The 17,837-nt window shown below is 47.6% G+C and overlaps 1 protein-coding gene across 1 annotated transcript in view; it reads right to left on the minus strand.

Moving 5' to 3' along the window:
* The window catches only part of PDPK1 (3-phosphoinositide dependent protein kinase 1), a 104,533-nt gene that overhangs the window by 14,622 nt on the left and 72,074 nt on the right, over positions 1 to 17,837 (minus strand). The window contains exons 8-12 of the mRNA XM_075319194.1: positions 5,241 to 5,309; positions 5,035 to 5,131; positions 3,427 to 3,600; positions 2,537 to 2,754; positions 1,555 to 1,612 (exon numbers count right to left, since the gene is read on the minus strand). Of these exons, the coding sequence (XP_075175309.1) occupies positions 1,555 to 1,612; positions 2,537 to 2,754; positions 3,427 to 3,600; positions 5,035 to 5,131; positions 5,241 to 5,309 (616 nt within the window). The remainder of the gene's footprint in view (positions 1 to 1,554; positions 1,613 to 2,536; positions 2,755 to 3,426; positions 3,601 to 5,034; positions 5,132 to 5,240; positions 5,310 to 17,837) is intronic.

The raw sequence follows: 17,837 nt of genomic DNA on the forward strand, positions 1-17,837 counted from the left end.
AGAGAGAGGGAGAGCGCGACAGAGAGAGAGGGAGAGCGCGACAGAGAGAGAGGGAGAGCGCGACAGAGAGAGAGGGAGAGCGCGACAGAGAGAGAGGGAGAGCGCGACAGAGAGAGAGGGAGAGCGCGACAGAGAGAGGGAGAGCGCGACAGAGAGAGAGGGAGAGCGCGACAGAGAGAGAGGGAGAGCGCAACAGAGAGAGAGGGAGAGCGCAACAGAGAGAGAGGGAGAGCGCGACAGAGAGAGAGGGAGAGCGCGACAGAGAGAGGGAGAGCGCAACAGAGAGGGAGAGCGCAACAGAGAGAGAAGGAGAGCGACAAAAAAGGAGAGCGACAAAGAAGGAGAGCGACAAAGAAGGAGAGCGACAGAGAAGGAGAGCGACAGAGAAGGAGAGCGACAGAGAAGGAGAGCGACAGAGAAGGAGAGCGACAGAGAAGGAGAGCGACAGAGAAGGAGAGCGACAGAAGGAGAGCGACAGAGAAGGAGAGCGACAGAGAAGGAGAGCGACAGAGAAGGAGAGCGACAGAGAAGGAGAGCGACAGAGAAGGAGAGCGACAGAGAAGGAGAGCGACAGAGAAGGAGAGCGACAGAGAAGGAGAGCGACAGAGAAGGAGAGCGACAGAGAAGGAGAGCGACAGAGAAGGAGAGCGACAGAAGGAGAGCGACAGAGAAGGAGAGCGACAGAGAAGGAGAGCGACAAAGAAGGAGAGCGACAAAGAAGGAGAGCGACAGAAGGAGAGCGACAAAGAGAAGGAGAGCGACAAAGAGAGAAGGAGAGCGACAAAGAGAGAAGGGGAGCGACAAAGAGAGAAGGAGAGCGACAAAGAGAGAAGGAGAGCGACAGAGAAGGAGAGCGACAAAGAAAGAGAAGGAGAGCGACAAAGAAAGAGAAGGAGAGCGACAAAGAGAAGGAGAGCGACAAAGAGAAGGAGAGCGACAAAGAGAGAAGGAGAGCGACAAAGAGAGAGAAGGAGAGGGACAAAGAGAGGAGAGGGACAAAGAGAGAGAAGGAGAGGGACAAAGAAAGAAGAAAGAGGAGAGGGACAAAGAGAGAGAAGGAGAGGGACAAAGAGAGAAGGAGAGGGACAAAGAGAGAGAAGGAGAGGGACAAAGAGAGAGAAGGAGAGGGACAAAGAGAGAAGGAGAGGGACAAAGAGAGAAGGAGAGGGACAAAGAAAGAGAAGGAGAGGGACAAAGAAAGAGAAGGAGAGGGTTAAAGAAAGAGAAGGAGAGGGACAAAGAAAGAGAAGGACAAGGTTAAAGAAAGAGAAGGAGAGGGACAAAGAAAGAGAAGGAGAGGGACAAAGAGAGGGGAGGGACAAAAAGAAAGAGGGAGAAAGAGAAGGCAAGAAACAAGGAGAAAGAAACAAGGGAACGAGAGAGAAACAAGGGAACAAGAGAGAACGAACGAGAAAAAGAACGAGAAAGAACGAACGAAAGAAAGAAGGAAGAGAAAAAAAAAAAAAAAAAAAAGATTTATATAAATCTTTTTTACGGCAGCGAGGCTGGATTCTCAGACATTATATGATGGTGATCACATTGTCGTTTACTCACCTTTCTCTTATCAACTGGACCCATTTTCAGTATTAAATTATTTTCCACAAACTGGTGCCTGTAATGATCAAGAATATATTCATCTCTGCCCCAATGCAGAAAATTCATAGAAAACACGTAACAGGTGCTATTATCACAGGATGGGGAACCTCACACTCCAGCAAAGCACATGAAACGAGCACTAATGGATTCAGTACAAATGCAGCCAGTCGGCAGTTCATTCCAAATCCCATGAAGGACGGGCAGCTGGGGTGTGGTATGCAGGTTCTTGTGCTTTTACCAGCACCATGTCACAGATTCATGCTTTTTTTCCCAGTTTTTGGTCATAAATAGAACAGAATTTTCGCACAACATTTGGAGCTAAATCCAGAACAGGAACTAATGAAGACGGAAGTGTATAAACGGAAACATGGATACTTTTCTGTTTTGCATCCAAGTCTGAAAAAGCCCCAAAAATGTCCAATGTAAGTAAAACCTATGAGCACTAAGGGTCTTGTTTCTGCTGCAAAAACTCAGCAAAAAGTTTTTGATAAGTTTTATGTTTGGGGTATTTTTGTTTGAAGATTTGGAGCATTTCTGCTCAATTCTGGGTCCAAAGATGCTTAAAAAGCTCCTTAATGATACTGTCCGGTTTAGAAACCCTATTATCAAATTTCCTACCGGTGAATTCAGACTTAATAGGTCCATTAGCCGGAGAGTAAATGGCTCGGAGCACTCACCACATCCATGCATTACACAGACAATCCATTAACATGAAAGGACCACTTTGTAATACATAATTTCCCCTTCGGGGGCGCTGCAGGGAAACTGAGCAGTTACTGTATGGTTTCACATGTGAAAGGGAAGACCTATCACTAGATATCACATTATGATCTGGAGAATAAAGGGGCCTCAGTAATGTTTTTTTCCTCAGTATGGTTGGGACCTGGCTGTGTAAGGATCTGCAGCCGGCACCGTCCACCTGATACAAGTCCACACTCACCATTGATTTCCACCGGCTTGTTTCTCTAGCAGAAGCCGCTTCTCCTCCTCTGAGAACTGGAGATCCAGCTCGAAAGAGTTATTATCCAGGTCGTGAATGTACTGTTCAATGTTACTGCCGGATCGCTGCGGCTGAACCGGTTCTGGGATGGACAGCGCTTGGGAGGACACGGACGAGGCGACCTGCATCCCCCCAAACTGACTCAAGAGGTCGTCATACTGGAAGAAGAGGAGAAGAACACGAGAGTTTATATATCTTATTTAGTTGTAAATTCACTTTTTACACCATCAGTCCTATGAAAAAGGTATGGAGCAATGATGACCGGAAAGCCGGCATCTACAATATTTATGGCAGAACATGTAATGCTTTGTTATATAAGAATATAAGAGCACTTAGGTTCAACCTAAATGGTTCAACCCATTCCCTGTAGACTGTGAGCCCTCGCGGGCAGGGTCCTCTCTCCTCCTATACCAGTCTGTTTTCTACTGTTAATGATTGTTGTACGTATACCCTCTTTCACTTATAAAGCGCCATGGAATAAATGGCGCTATAATAATAAAAAATAATAATATTATATTAATAATAATAATAATAATAATAATAATAATCTTCCCTAAAGTGGAAAAACCCAGAAACTTCGTGGAGACCAGATCCATCTTTTGTTTTGTGCAATTTTTTTTTCTAGTGCAATGTCATAGCTTTGTGGGGTTTTTTTTCCCATTATAGGACTACTATATACCAGTGTACAGAAATAGTATACAGGCAACTGGTAATTCCTGCCCAAGTATGTCCGCCAAAGAAACACGGATGCAATTCACTAATTTACTCAAGTAAATGTTATGTGTCCTAGTATTCTAATCCGAGGGTAACTAAAACCCGTCATAACTTACATTTCCATAAAACTCTTCATCATCTTCAGCCATGGCGGGCAGGTACGCTGTGAGTTTAGGAGGAGTCTGAAGGTGTAGGTCTTGCCACGTGATGCCATCGAAGAACGAATGAGCCTTTAGGGGACCATATCCTCCCATCTCCTCACAGCCTAATCGTTTGGTGGGGTCCAAGACCTAGAAAAAAAAAAGAAAAGAAAAAAAAAAAAAAGAATGCATTGAACTCTGCACTACAGTGTGTTGTTACATTCAACCAGAGCTCATAATAGGTGACCGTTAGGGGGGTGCCTATATCCGATATTGATCGACTCGCATCATGAGGATAGGTCATCCCATATCTTGTGACCTGTGTACATCATGGATCTTGTCAAGGTAATAACCTCTGGCTGCTACGGTGAGCTGGCAGCGAGTCCTGCACATGTTATCTGATTTGAACAGCAGGCATGTGCGGCTATCAGGCGTGGGTGGATTCGCGATCCACTAGCTCCTATTGACCCTTTAGATCGCGATGTCAAAATTGACAGCGCGATGTAAATGCCCGCCGTGGTAAGGGCGCATTCACCCGCCACCATCAGAAGTCACGTTGGTGCCGATGGTTGCCATGGGTGCACAGGGTCATGACTCACTTCCTCTCACTGTTGCAAGAGCGCTGCCCGTAACAGGAGAGCTGCATTTCTCCTGATCAAAGCGATGCAGCTGTGATCTACAAGCGATCAGTCTCCTGATTCTTATAACCCCCTAGAGCAGGGTTCCCCAACTCCAGTCCTCGAGGGCCGCCAACAGTGCATGTTTTCAGGATTTCCTTAGCATTGCATGGGTGTTGGAATCATCAACTGTGCAGGTGATTAAATTATCACATGTGCAATACTAAGGAAATCCTGAAAACATGCACTGTTGGCGGCCCTTGAGGACTGGAATTGGGGACCCATGCCCTAGAGGGACTAGTAAAATTAAAAAAAAAAAAAACTAAAAACCCCTAAAAAGTTCAAATCACCCCCCATTCACCCCACTGAAAATTAAAGGGTTAAAAAAAATAAAATAAGCAATATACACATATTTGGTGTCGCTGCTTTCAGAAATGCCAGATCAAAATATAAAATCAATTCATCTGATCGGTAAACGGCGTGGCAGCAAAAAAAACAAAACATCAGTTTTACTATATAGTGAACATGGTGAATAAAATGTCCCAAAACTAACTGTGCAATAGCACTTTTTTTTTTTTTTTTTTTTTTTTTTTTTGCAATTTTTCCTCACTTGGAATTTTTTCTGCAGTTTTGCAGTACACTATATGGCCAAACTCAATGTTTCATTTAGAAAGTACGACTCGTCCTGCAAAAAAAAAAACAAGCCCCCATATGGCAAGATTGACGGAAAAATAAAAAGTTACAGGTCTCGGAAGAAGGGGAGCATAAAAGTTCACCCAACTAATAAATAATATTTGATATTTTCTTATTGATCACCCAAAAATTAATTTTTCATTAGAATGATTTTTTTTTTTTTTTACATTTTTGAGGGGGGGAAAAAATAAAAATAAAAATAAAATAAAAAATAAAATAAATAAATAAATAAATAAATAAATAAATAAATAAATGAATGAATGAATGGACATACCAGGAGTTTTTCTATAAGGTCTTTAGCTCTGGGGAAGAACTTTTCCGGGAAGTCGTACTCCAGCTTTATTATCTTCTGAAATATAAGGTATTCATTGCTGCAATAGAGAACACAAAGCCGATCATAGACTGTTAATTCTGCACAAACTCATAACTCCAAATATGTGAATTTAGCACCTACCCCACCATGATAAGTGACACACTTACCCAGCTCTGTACGGCGGTAATCCGGCTACTAATTGATAGATAATGCAACCTAGAGCCCAAAGGTCAGAACTGGAGGAAGAAAAAACACAATATATTAATTCTTTGAAAGGATCATCCAAAAGGCAGAGTTACATTTAAAGGGGATCTCCAGAAGTCAAACATGTTACACTGATATAACCGCCATCAGTAACGGTCACACTCTACAGTCCGTATTGTACAGAAAACAACCTGGATCAATAAAGCTTTCTTGTCCTAGGTGTCCGGAAGTCAGGCAGCTTTACTATGAAACATTCAGACCCACATTTCTACTTTCCAGCAGGACAAACGTGATAGGAATATATGGTCACTAAGTGGATAAGCATTTCATTTTATCATTAGGTCCCCCCCTTCCCCGCCATATGCTCATTTCCTCGGCATCATTAGGCCATTGGTATCTGTGCCGTCCTTTGGTTCTGGAAAGTCATAGCTTTCGGTCATGGAAGAGGAAGGCAGAGATGGATGGAAGACATAGATGAAAAGGTGCACTGAACTTTTTGAAATTATATAGTCTGATATTGTAGAAGTACAAAAAGTGAAAACTAAACAAAAACTCCTAAAATTCAATTTTATTAGTATCAATCATAAAAAAGGGGGGGAGTTATACTCCAAAAATGTATCAATTTGTTTCAACCTTCAATAGAATAAATACAACACAAGGGGAAGGGGCAGGGGGGCTAGCCCTTATGTTGCCCTAGGCTGTCCCCTTCCTTGCCGCGGAGGTTGGCACCCTATAGCCTGCGCAGTTGGCGCCCCCGCTCAACGTCGACTGACCCTTCAGGCCCTATTATGACCCTATTAGATATGAAGGTGACAGTAAAGGCAAGGATTAAAAAAATCCTAATGAACCAACAGTGAAGTCTAATATAGATGATACACCAATGAGCTAACCAATATGATTAAATTGGAAATATAGCAGGGCACGATGACCCAAACAATTAACCACTCAGTAATTCTCAAGCGGCTTCAACGAAAACCACCCAACGCGTTTCCCCTCATATATCTGAGGTTCTTCAGGAGTGGATTACAAGGTTAGTTCATGAAAAAGAAACAGATAATACATCATTAAATGCTTATGGTCCTATGACACACTGGGGATTAGAGATTATTCAGGATAATCCAATCAAATCCAAACATGGGCTACCATAAAAAGTTACAGAGACCTCAATACCACATTACCAGTATCCTGGCAGGCATAAATATGGCAGGGGTTAATCACAGTCTCTATTCAGATAAAGTAACCAAGGTCTCAAAGAATACTAGGTAGCCAAAATTCAAACAACAAGGCATAAGCCACTTATCTTAACCCCGTGTTCGTCAGTGTAGGACACTCATCATGGACTCCCAGATGAGAAACGGCTCCAGAAACCTCAATGCATCACATCCCTTATCTGGCTCCTTGCGTCCCAACCCTCCAGCCCAGATGTGGCCGCACAATGAAGGTATGAAAGGGGTAAAGGAACCGCCCAAGATAGACTGCACGTTTAAAAAGGGGGGGACCTACCGTTATTGATGTCACCTGCGGTCGGATCGGTTAACCCCTCCTTGCCAGCCTCCATGGAGCATATGCCGTAGCGTACCATACAGCATAGTAAGCACTTCCGTATTGCTGCACCCTGCGGTCACGTGATCGGGAATTCCCCGATGACGCGACTCCGCGCATGCGCACAACCTGCGTCTCAGTCTGGAGCGCAAACAGGGAAGTGCCATCATCGGCAAAACTCCACCTCCTTCTGTCATCAGCGTCTCCCTGTCTAGAGTGTATTTAAGGCAGGAATACTTAAGTGCTGGAGGTTTATCATATAAGGCAAGGCTCTTGGGGTGCAATATACCCTTAGTTTGAATAAATACACTACATGCATAAAGATCAAGGGAAGGAGGGATGAACTAAGGGGATCTATGAGTGAGGGGTTAATGGAAGCCGTTAATCCCATTAATCATCAAACAAATGACCAAAAAATACATCCCAAGATTAGGGAGATTAAACAAAGCCAGATCCTTTGCGGAACAATGGGCATGACAGGAAAAGGACTATGAAAATCGGACATTCATGTGGGCCAGAAGAAAGGACACATACACATATACAATATACTTATGGGATGTTAAATGTACTTAAGGAAGGAATAAAATAAATAAGTTATACAGGGACCTACATATCACTTCAGGACGTCTAGAGGAAACAGCCAAAATGTAACTGCTCATTGAGGCCAGATGGACCCACAGTACGCATTCTGTGAATCCATCGGGCCTCCCTCTGCAGAATTAATCTGTCCCAGTTACCACCCCTACTTGGCGGTGGGACCACCTCAATGGCATTAAACCAAACGTGAGTTTAAGAAACGGATAGGTGATCACGTTGGGGATATAAGGAATGCCAGGGATACACCGATTTCGAGACATGTGAGGATGGAACATGGGGGAAGCCTGGATTGCTTTGCGTTTAATGCCATTGAGGTGGTCCCACCGCCAAGTAGGGGTGGTAACTGGGACAGATTAATTCTGCAGAGGGAGGCCCGATGATGATGATTAATGGGATTAACGGCTTCCATTAACCCCTCACTCATAGATCCCCTTAGTTCATCCCTCCTTCCCTTGATCTTTATGCATGTAGTGTATTTATTCAAACTAAGGGTATATTGCACCCCAAGAGCCTTGCCTTATATGATAAACCTCCAGCACTTAAGTATTCCTGCCTTAAATACACTCTAGACAGGGAGACGCTGATGACAGAAGGAGGTGGAGTTTTGCCGATGATGGCACTTCCCTGTTTGCGCTCCAGACTGAGACGCAGGTTGTGCGCATGCGCGGAGTCGCGTCATCGGGGAATTCCCGATCACGTGACCGCAGGGTGCAGCAATACGGAAGTGCTTACTATGCTGTATGGTACGCTACGGCATATGCTCCATGGAGGCTGGCAAGGAGGGGTTAACCGATCCGACCGCAGGTGACATCAATAACGGTAGGTCCCCCCCTTTTTAAACGTGCAGTCTATCTTGGGCGGTTCCTTTACCCCTTTCATACCTTCATTGTGCGGCCACATCTGGGCTGGAGGGTTGGGACGCAAGGAGCCAGATAAGGGATGTGATGCATTGAGGTTTCTGGAGCCGTTTCTCATCTGGGAGTCCATGATGAGTGTCCTACACTGACGAACACGGGGTTAAGATAAGTGGCTTATGCCTTGTTGTTTGAATTTTGGCTACCTAGTATTCTTTGAGACCTTGGTTACTTTATCTGAATAGAGACTGTGATTAACCCCTGCCATATTTATGCCTGCCAGGATACTGGTAATGTGGTATTGAGGTCTCTGTAACTTTTTATGGTAGCCCATGTTTGGATTTGATTGGATTATCCTGAATAATCTCTAATCCCCAGTGTGTCATAGGACCATAAGCATTTAATGATGTATTATCTGTTTCTTTTTCATGAACTAACCTTGTAATCCACTCCTGAAGAACCTCAGATATATGAGGGGAAACGCGTTGGGTGGTTTTCGTTGAAGCCGCTTGAGAATTACTGAGTGGTTAATTGTTTGGGTCATCGTGCCCTGCTATATTTCCAATTTAATCATATTGGTTAGCTCATTGGTGTATCATCTATATTAGACTTCACTGTTGGTTCATTAGGATTTTTTTAATCCTTGCCTTTACTGTCACCTTCATATCTAATAGGGTCATAATAGGGCCTGAAGGGTCAGTCGACGTTGAGCGGGGGCGCCAACTGCGCAGGCTATAGGGTGCCAACCTCCGCGGCAAGGAAGGGGACAGCCTAGGGCAACATAAGGGCTAGCCCCCCTGCCCCTTCCCCTTGTGTTGTATTTATTCTATTGAAGGTTGAAACAAATTGATACATTTTTGGAGTATAACTCCCCCCCTTTTTTATGATTGATACTAATAAAATTGAATTTTAGGAGTTTTTGTTTAGTTTTCACTGAACTTTTTGGCGACCCCAACGAGAATACACCGAGTGCACAACTGAATAAAGAGGGCTTTCTAGGAGGCGCAGCAATGAATTTGGACCCTAAGGCTATGTGCGCACTAGGCCATTTTACCCGCGGATTTGCTGCAGAAATTTCTTGAGAATTGTCTGCAATTTTTGTGCAGACATTTCCCAGCAAATCCTATGAGAAAAAAAAAATAGCTGTGCGCACGCTGCGGATTTTTCTCAAGAAATTTCCTTGAGAAGATTTTCTTGAGAAAATTTCTTGAGAAAATGAGCATGTCAATTCTTTTCCGCAGGTACCTGCGGATTTCTGCAGTACAGCCTGCAAAATCCGCAGGGAACAACCTGCGGGAATATCGCGGCAAATTTGCGGCTAATCCGCATGCAGATTTACCGCGGATTTGGTGTGGATTTTTTCTGGAGGTCCGGAAATCTTCCAATCCCAGATGTTTCTCAAGAAATTTTCTTGAGAAAATTCACATTTCTAGTGCGCACAAAGCCTAAACGGTACAATTGCTATTAGGGTTAGGTCCCCTACAAGGTGTAGCTTGATTTGAACAGTCATTTTTGTATGGACAGACTCCCTATCAAAAAGGAAGTCACCCAGTTTCCCTACTGCAATTTGGCACCCAACGCTATGTCCCTAAATGTACTAGTCCACCATCGCAGGCTGTATTACCAGCCTGCTGTAGATGGAAAAAAAAAAAAAAAAAAAAGATGATTTTGGGTACTCGCAATAAAAAATCTCTTTTTTGGAGACTTCAATGGAGGACAAAGGAGACGATGAGTGTATGCTGCTGCCACTATGCAAAAAAATAAAATTCTCCTCCCCATTATACACCCACCAACTGGCACAGAGACAATCTAGCTAGTGGGAGAGCAGTAGGAGAAACCACAGAAAGGTAAGAACATATTGAAGAAACGTAGTTAAAAACAACACAACTCCTAACAACTGAACACAAGGGTGGATGTGGTGTCTCCCAATAAAGGCTCCAAGAAAAAGATTTTACAGCGAGTACCCCAAATCCTCTTTTGTCTTTCGCTTTATTGGGGGCTACAGGAGACTAGGGGACATCCTAGAGAAGTCCTAAAGCAGTCCCAAGGGTGGGAACAGGATGGATGGTACCCTCAAATTTGAGCTTGGGCCATGGCAGCATTCAGGAACTCTTCCATTGAGGCTTGCATCCGATGAGACGTTGGTGTGAACCCTGTAGAACTTTTTGAAGGTATAAAGACCAGGTAGGAGCCTTCCATAACTGCAAGACAGGAGTCTGGTGATGGATGACTGAGGAGGCCCGCATTGCGTGAGTGGAGGAAGCCGTGACCTTGAGTAGGCACGCCCGGTCCTTTACCAGATAACCTTCCAAGATGGCAGACCGGATCCAGCAGGCAATGGATCTGGAAGCAGAAGTCCTGTGCAATGACCAGCCGGAATTACACAGAGAACTTTTGTCTGAAAGATGCCATCCTGGCGATATAGAGGCAAAGGGCTCTCTCACAAGGTTGAGCATATGGAGTGACCGTTCTCAAGGATGAGAAGGAGACTGGCAGAATGTAGGGAGCACAATGTCCTTGTTAAGGTGACATGAGGAAACCACCTTAGGAACAAAGGAGGGAGTTGGACACAAAACCATCTTGACCTGATGGAACACCAGATGGGGCGGTAGGAGAGGGCCACAAGTTCACGTCTGATCGAGGTGAAGACTACCAAGAAGGCAACCTTCCAAGAGAGGAAGAATAGAGGAATTTCTCATAACCGTTTGAAAGAGGACTTCTGAAGGACATCCTGAATGAGGTTGAGGTCCCAAGGATCTACTGGAGGACGGTAGAGTGGTGCAAAATGTGCGACCACATGAAGCAAGGTTCTGACTTGGGGACTAGGCGCAAAGTTTCCCTGAAAGAGAATGGAAAGCATCGAGATCTAACTATTGAAAAAGCTACTGAACTGCTGCAAAGACTGCAGGAAAAATAAGGAGAAGACCATGCAAGTGGTCTGGTTTCCACGGGACGTCAGCAAAAGTTGGCTTGCTCTGCACACCAAGGTATTCTGGACTATGATGGGTACTCCTTCCACCTTGATCTTCTTGACCAGCCTGGGGTCAGTGGCCGAGGAGGAAACACATGGAAGGGACAACTGGGACCAGGAAAATTGTCAAAGCATCAGAGTCAATCGCAAGGAGATCACAAGATCGGACCATGAACTGGGAAACCTTGTGGTTCAATCTGGACACTATTAGATCGACATTGGGTGTACCCCATCTGTCGCAAATCTGGTAGAAGACTGTTGGGTTCAGGGACCATTCACCAGTGGCAAGGTTCTCTAGGCTGAGAAAGTCGGTAGCTCAGTTGTCTACTCCGGAAATGGGTACTGCCAAGATTGCTGGTATGATTGGTATATACAGTTCGGCCCATGAAAGAATCTGAGAAAGTTCTGACTTCACTCGTTGGCTTCAAGTTCTTCCTCGGTGATTGATGTATGCCACAGCTGCGGCACTGTCAGATTGCACGGAGGAATAGAAGATCCTTCTAGTGAAAGAGTTAGGAGGATTGCTCTGATTTCCAGAATGTTGATGGGAAGAAATGATACCTGGGTGATCAATCGTCCCTGGACCGTAATGTTCTGGAAGACTGCTCTCCAGCCGAGGAGGATGGTGTCTGTTGTTACGATCTTCCAGCGAATCGGAAGAGACAACCTCCCGTTAAGAACTGGGTTGGGGGGGGGGGGGGGTGATCTCCACCTTTCCAGAGACTTTTTGATTCAGGAGGGAAGGGCTATTGGACGGTCCAGGGAATGAGTGGACCTGTCCCATCTTTATAGGAGAAAGCTGAAGGGGGCGAGTGTGGAACTGAGCAAATGGGACTGCCTCCATTGTGGCCATCATCTGGCCAGTGTGCTTATGCAGAATCAGAGAAAGGATGGAGAGGGACGTCTGAGAGAACCAATTTCTTTTACAAGGGCAGAGTGTTGGTCTTGGGACAGGAAGACTCTTGTGCATGCTGTTTTGAACAGCATTCCCAGGAAAACAATGCGTTGGGCAGGGACGCTATCCTGGAGGAATGAAGAAGGTGACGAAGACCTGGAAGATGAGCGTGCTTGCGTTTTGGATTGCTTGCGTGATCTGTCATGCCAGAGTTGAGGAACCAGAGAGAGTCCAACTCGCCCTGGGAAGCAAGCGTGACTCCTGTGGTGGTGGTGGTGGGATTGGCCAGTCGTTTAGTTACTGAAACCAAAGTCTGAGATACGTTAGTTAGGTTGGTGACTGACTGGTAGAGAGCTGTGGCCCACTCGGATGGAAGGGCATTTTGGTTGATCTACAATCTGGGCAGAAGGGCGAGGTCTAACTAGAGGGAAACTTCTTGTGACAAGAAGAACAGGTAAAATGTAGGACAAAAAGAGTGAGGCTCCCAGAGGTTAGGCATGGAAAAAAGAGAATTTTGTTACTTACCGTAAATTCTTTTTCTTGTAGTTCCGTATTGGGAGACCCAGACCATGGGTGTTTAGCTTCTGCCTCTGGAGGACACACAAAGTACTACACTTAAAAGTGTAGCTCCTCCCTCTGAGCTTTTACACCCCCTGGTAGCCAGTCCTAGCCAGTTTAGTGCAAAAGCTGAAGGAGAATAGCCACCCACAAGTAGAACCGAGTAAGAACCGGAACAACCGGAGACTCTGTCCACGACAACAGCCGGTGATAACACACGGAACAAGAAAATTGCCATCAGGCAACAGGGAGGGATCTGGGTCTCCCATTACGGAACTGTAAGAAAAATAATTTACGGTAAGTAACAAAATTCTTTTTTTCTTTATCGTTCCTTTGGGAGACCCAGACCATGGGACGTTCCAAAGCTGTCCCTGGGTGGGAATAAACAGAAAAAACTACGAAGTAGGCGGAGCCTAACTTCACAAGTGGGCTACAGCCGCCTGAAGGATGCGTCTGCCCAAGCTCGCATCTGCCGAAGCATGAGCATGCACTTGGTAGTGCTTCGAAAAGGTATGCAGGCTAGTCCAAGTGGCAGCCTGACAGACTTGTTGAGCCGTAGCCTGGTGCCTAAAAGATCAAGAGGCACAGACAGCTCTTGTCGAGTGTGCTTTGATCCCCGGCGGGGGAGGCACCTGAGTACTCTGGTAGGCGTCCGAAATGGTCGATCTAATCCAACGGGCCAAGGTCGGCTTAGAAGCAGAGAGACCCTTGCGCCGCCCTGTGGTTAGCACAAAAAGAGATGTGCACCGCCAAAGCGCAGCGGTGCGAGCTACATAAATCCGGAGAGCACGCACCAGATCTAGAGTATGCAGCGCTTTCTCAAAGCGATGAACAGGGGCCGGACAGAAGGAAGGCAAGGAAATATCTTGGTTAAGGTGGAAGGGAGAGACCACCTTAGGAAGAAAGTCCGGGGTCGGACGGAGAACTACTTTGTCTTGGTGAAAAACCAAAAAAGATGACTCCGAGGAGAGCGCAGCCAAATCAGAGACTCTCCTGAGAGAAGTTATGGCAACTAGAAAGGCCACCTTTTGAGAAAGACGATACAAAGAAACCTCCCTAAGAGGCTCAAAGGGGGGTTTCTGCAATACCGTGAGGACCAAGTTAAGGTCCCAGGGATCCAAGGGCCGCCGATAAGGCGGAATGATGTGAGACGCACCCTGCATGAAGGTGCGGATCTGAGCCAGCCGGGCGATACGCCGCTGGAACAGCACTGATAGAGCTGAGACTTGTCCCTTGAGAGAGTTGAGGGACAGTCCTAGCTGCAGACCGGACTGTAAAAAAGACAGAAGGGTCGGCAACGAAAATGGCCAAGGAGAATGGCCGGAAGAGCGACACCAGGACAGGAAAATTTTCCAAGTCCTGTGATAGATCTTGACGGAGGAAGACTTACGGGCCCGAGTCATAGTGGAGATGACTTCAGGAGGAATACCAGAAGCAGTCAAAATCCAGGACTCAAGAGCCACGCCGTCAATTTGAGTGCCGCAGAATTCGGGCGGAAAAACGGACCTTGCGAGAGCAGGTCTGGACGGTCCGGAAGATGCCACGGCATCTCCACGGACAGTTGGAGAAGGTCCGGATACCAAGCTCGCCTGGGCCAGTCCGGTGCAATGAGGATGACTCGACGGCCCTCCATTCTGATCTTGCGCAGGACTCTGCCATTAGGTCCACGTCCGGAGTGCCCCACTTGCGGCAGATTGACTGAAACACTGCCGGGTGCAGAGACCACTCGCCACCGTCCGGATTGACGGCTGAGATAATCACTTGGAGTCCTCCGCCCATTGAAGAATGCGTTGGACCTCCAACATTGCCAGGCGGCTGCGTGTCCCGCCTTGGTGATTGATGTAGGCAACCGCTGTCGCGTTGTCTGACTGGACTCGAATGTGCCTGCCCGCCAACAGGTGGTGAAAGGCTAGGAGAGCTAGAAGCACAGCTCTGGTTTCCAGCACATTGATTGAAAGGGCTGACTCGGACAGAGTTCAAGTGCCCTGAGCTCTGTGGTGGAGATGTACCGCTCCCCAGCCGGATAGGCTGGCATCCGTGGTGAGAATCACCCAGGACGGAGCCAGGAAGGAGCGCCCTTGGGAGAGGGAGAGGGGTCGAAGCCACCACTGAAGAGAGGTCCTGGTCCGTGGCGACAGAGCCACTAACCTCTGTAAGGAGGAAGGCCGCTTGTCCCAACAGCGGAGAATGTCCAGCTGCAGAGGACGCAGATGGAACTGGGCAAAGAGAACCGCCTCCATGGAAGCCACCATTTGACCTAGCACCTGCATCAGGCGCCTGAGGGAATAACGGCGGGGCCTCAGGAGAGAGTGCACCGCTAGCCGGAGAGACTGCTGTTTGATTAAGGGCAACTTCACAAGTGCCGGCAAAGTCTCGAACTGCATCCCTAGGTACGTGAGACTCTGGGTCGGAGTCAGAGTGGATTTGGGAAGATTGACAATCCACCCGAATTGGGCTAGGGTGGCGAGAGTGAGCGAAACACTCCGCTGACAGTCTGAGCTAGATGGACCCTTGACCAGAAGGTCGTCCAGGTAAGGGAGCACTGCTAACCCCTGGAGGTGCAGGACCGCAATCACTGCCGCCATGACCTTGGTGAATACCCGAGGGGCCGTGGCTAACCCGAAGGGGAGAGCCACGAATTGGAAATGATCCTCTCCTATCGCAAAACGTAACCAACGCTGATGTGGCACTGCGATTGGCACATGTAGATAGGCATCTCTGATGTCGATGGACACCAGGAACTCCCCTTGGGTCATAGAGGCAATGACTGATCGCAGAGACTCCATGCGAAAATGCCGCACCCGGACATGCTTGTTGAGAAGCTTGAGATCCAGGATGGGCCGGAAGGTACAGTCCTTTTTTGGAACTAGGAAGAGATTTGAGTAAAAACCTCTGAACCGTTCCTGAGCGGGAACTGGGACAATCACTCCGTTTGCCTGCAAGGACGCCACGGCCTGCGAGAAGGCGGCGGCCTTGGAGCAGGGGGGAGTTGAGAGAAAAGAAGGGAATTTTGTTACTTACCGTAAATTCCTTTTCTTCTAGCTCCTATTGGGAGACCCAGACGATTGGGTGTATAGCACTGCCTCCGGAGGCCACACAAAGCAATTACACTAAAAAGTGTAAGGCCCCTCCCCTTCTGGCTATACACCCCCAGTGGGATCACTGGCTCACCAGTTTTAGTGCAAAAGCAAGAAGGAGGAAAGCCAATAACTGGTTTAAACAAATTCCCTCCGAAATAACCTCGGAGAACTGAAAACCATTCAACATGAACAACATGTGTACCCGAAAAACAACCAAAAATCCCGAAGGACAACAGGGCGGGTGTTGGGTCTCCCAATAGGAGCTAGAAGAAAAGGAATTTACGGTAAGTAACAAAATTCCCTTCTTCTTCGGCGCTCCATTGGGAGACCCAGACGATTGGGACGTCCAAAAGCTGTCCCTGGGTGGGTAAAGAAATACCTCATGTTAGAGCTGCAAGACAGCCCTCCCCTACGGGTAGGCAACTGCCGCCTGCAGGACTCTTCTACCTAGGCTGGCGTCCGCCGAAGCATAGGTATGCACCTGATAATGTTTGGTGAAAGTGTGCAGACTCGACCAGGTAGCTGCCTGGCACACCTGTTGAGCCGTAGCCTGGTGACGCAATGCCCAGGACGCACCCACGGCTCTGGTAGAATGGGCCTTCAGCCCTGATGGAACCGGAAGCCCAGCAGAACGGTAGGCCTCAAGAATTGGTTCTTTGATCCATCGAGCCAGGGTGGCCTTAGAAGCCTGCGACCCCTTGCGCTTACCAGCGACAAGGACAAAGAGTGCATCCGAACGGCGCAGGGGCGCCGTGCGGGAAATGTAGATTCTGAGTGCTCGCACCAGATCTAACAAATGTAAATCCTTCTCATACCGATGAACTGCATGAGGACAAAAAGAAGGCAAAGAGATATCCTGATTAAGATGAAAAGAGGATACCACCTTCGGGAGAAACTCCTGAATGGGGCGCAGCACTACCTTGTCCTGGTGGAAGACCAGGAAGGGAGCCTTGGATGACAGCGCTGCTAGCTCAGACACTCTCCGAAGAGATGTGATCGCTACCAGAAAAGCCACTTTCTGTGACAGTCTAGAAAGTGAAACCTCCCTCAGAGGCTCGAAGGGCGGCTTCTGGAGGGCAACTAGCACCCTGTTCAGGTCCCATGGATCTAATGGTCGCTTGTACGGGGGTACGATATGACAAACCCCCTGCAGGAACGTGCGCACCTTAGAGAGTCGTGCTAGACGCTTCTGAAAAAAGACGGATAGCGCCGAGACTTGCCCCTTAAGGGAGCCGAGCGACAAACCTTTTTCTAACCCAGATTGTAGGAAAGAAAGAAAGGTAGGCAATGCAAATGGCCAGGGAGACACTCCCTGAGCAGAGCACCAGGATAAGAATATCCTCCACGTTCTGTGGTAGATCTTAGCGGACGTGGGCTTCCTAGCCTGTCTCATGGTGGCAACGACCCCTTGGGATAATCCTGAAGACGCTAGGATCCAGGACTCAATGGCCACACAGTCAGGTTCAGGGCCGCGGAATTCCGATGGAAAAACGGCCCTTGGGACAGTAAGTCTGGTCGGTCTGGTAGTGCCCACGGTTGGCCGACCGTGAGACGCCACAGATCCGGATACCACGCCCTCCTTGGCCAGTCTGGGGCGACGAGTATGACGCGGCTGCAGTCGGATCTGATCTTGCGTAGCACCCTGGGCAAGAGTGCCAGAGGTGGAAACACATAAGGGAGCCGGAACTGCGACCAATCTTGCACTAAGGCGTCTGCCGCCAGAGCTCTGTGATCGCGAGACCGTGCCATGAAGGTCGGGACCTTGTTGTTGTGCCGGGACGCCATTAGATCGACGTCCGGCCTTCCCCAGCGGCGACAGATTTCCTGAAACACTTCCGGGTGAAGGGACCATTCCCCTGCGTCCATGCCCTGGCGACTGAGGAAGTCTGCTTCCCAGTTTTCTACGCCGGGGATGTGAACTGCAGATATGGTGGAGGCCGTGGCTTCCACCCACATCAGGATCCGCCGGACTTCCTGGAAGGCTTGCCGACTGCGAGTCCCCCCTTGGTGGTTGATGTATGCCACCGCTGTGGAGTTGTCCGACTGAATTCGGATCTGCTTTC

Source organism: Anomaloglossus baeobatrachus, chromosome 7, assembly GCF_048569485.1.
Source record: "Anomaloglossus baeobatrachus isolate aAnoBae1 chromosome 7, aAnoBae1.hap1, whole genome shotgun sequence".
NCBI classification, from domain to species: Eukaryota; Metazoa; Chordata; class Amphibia; order Anura; family Aromobatidae; genus Anomaloglossus; species Anomaloglossus baeobatrachus.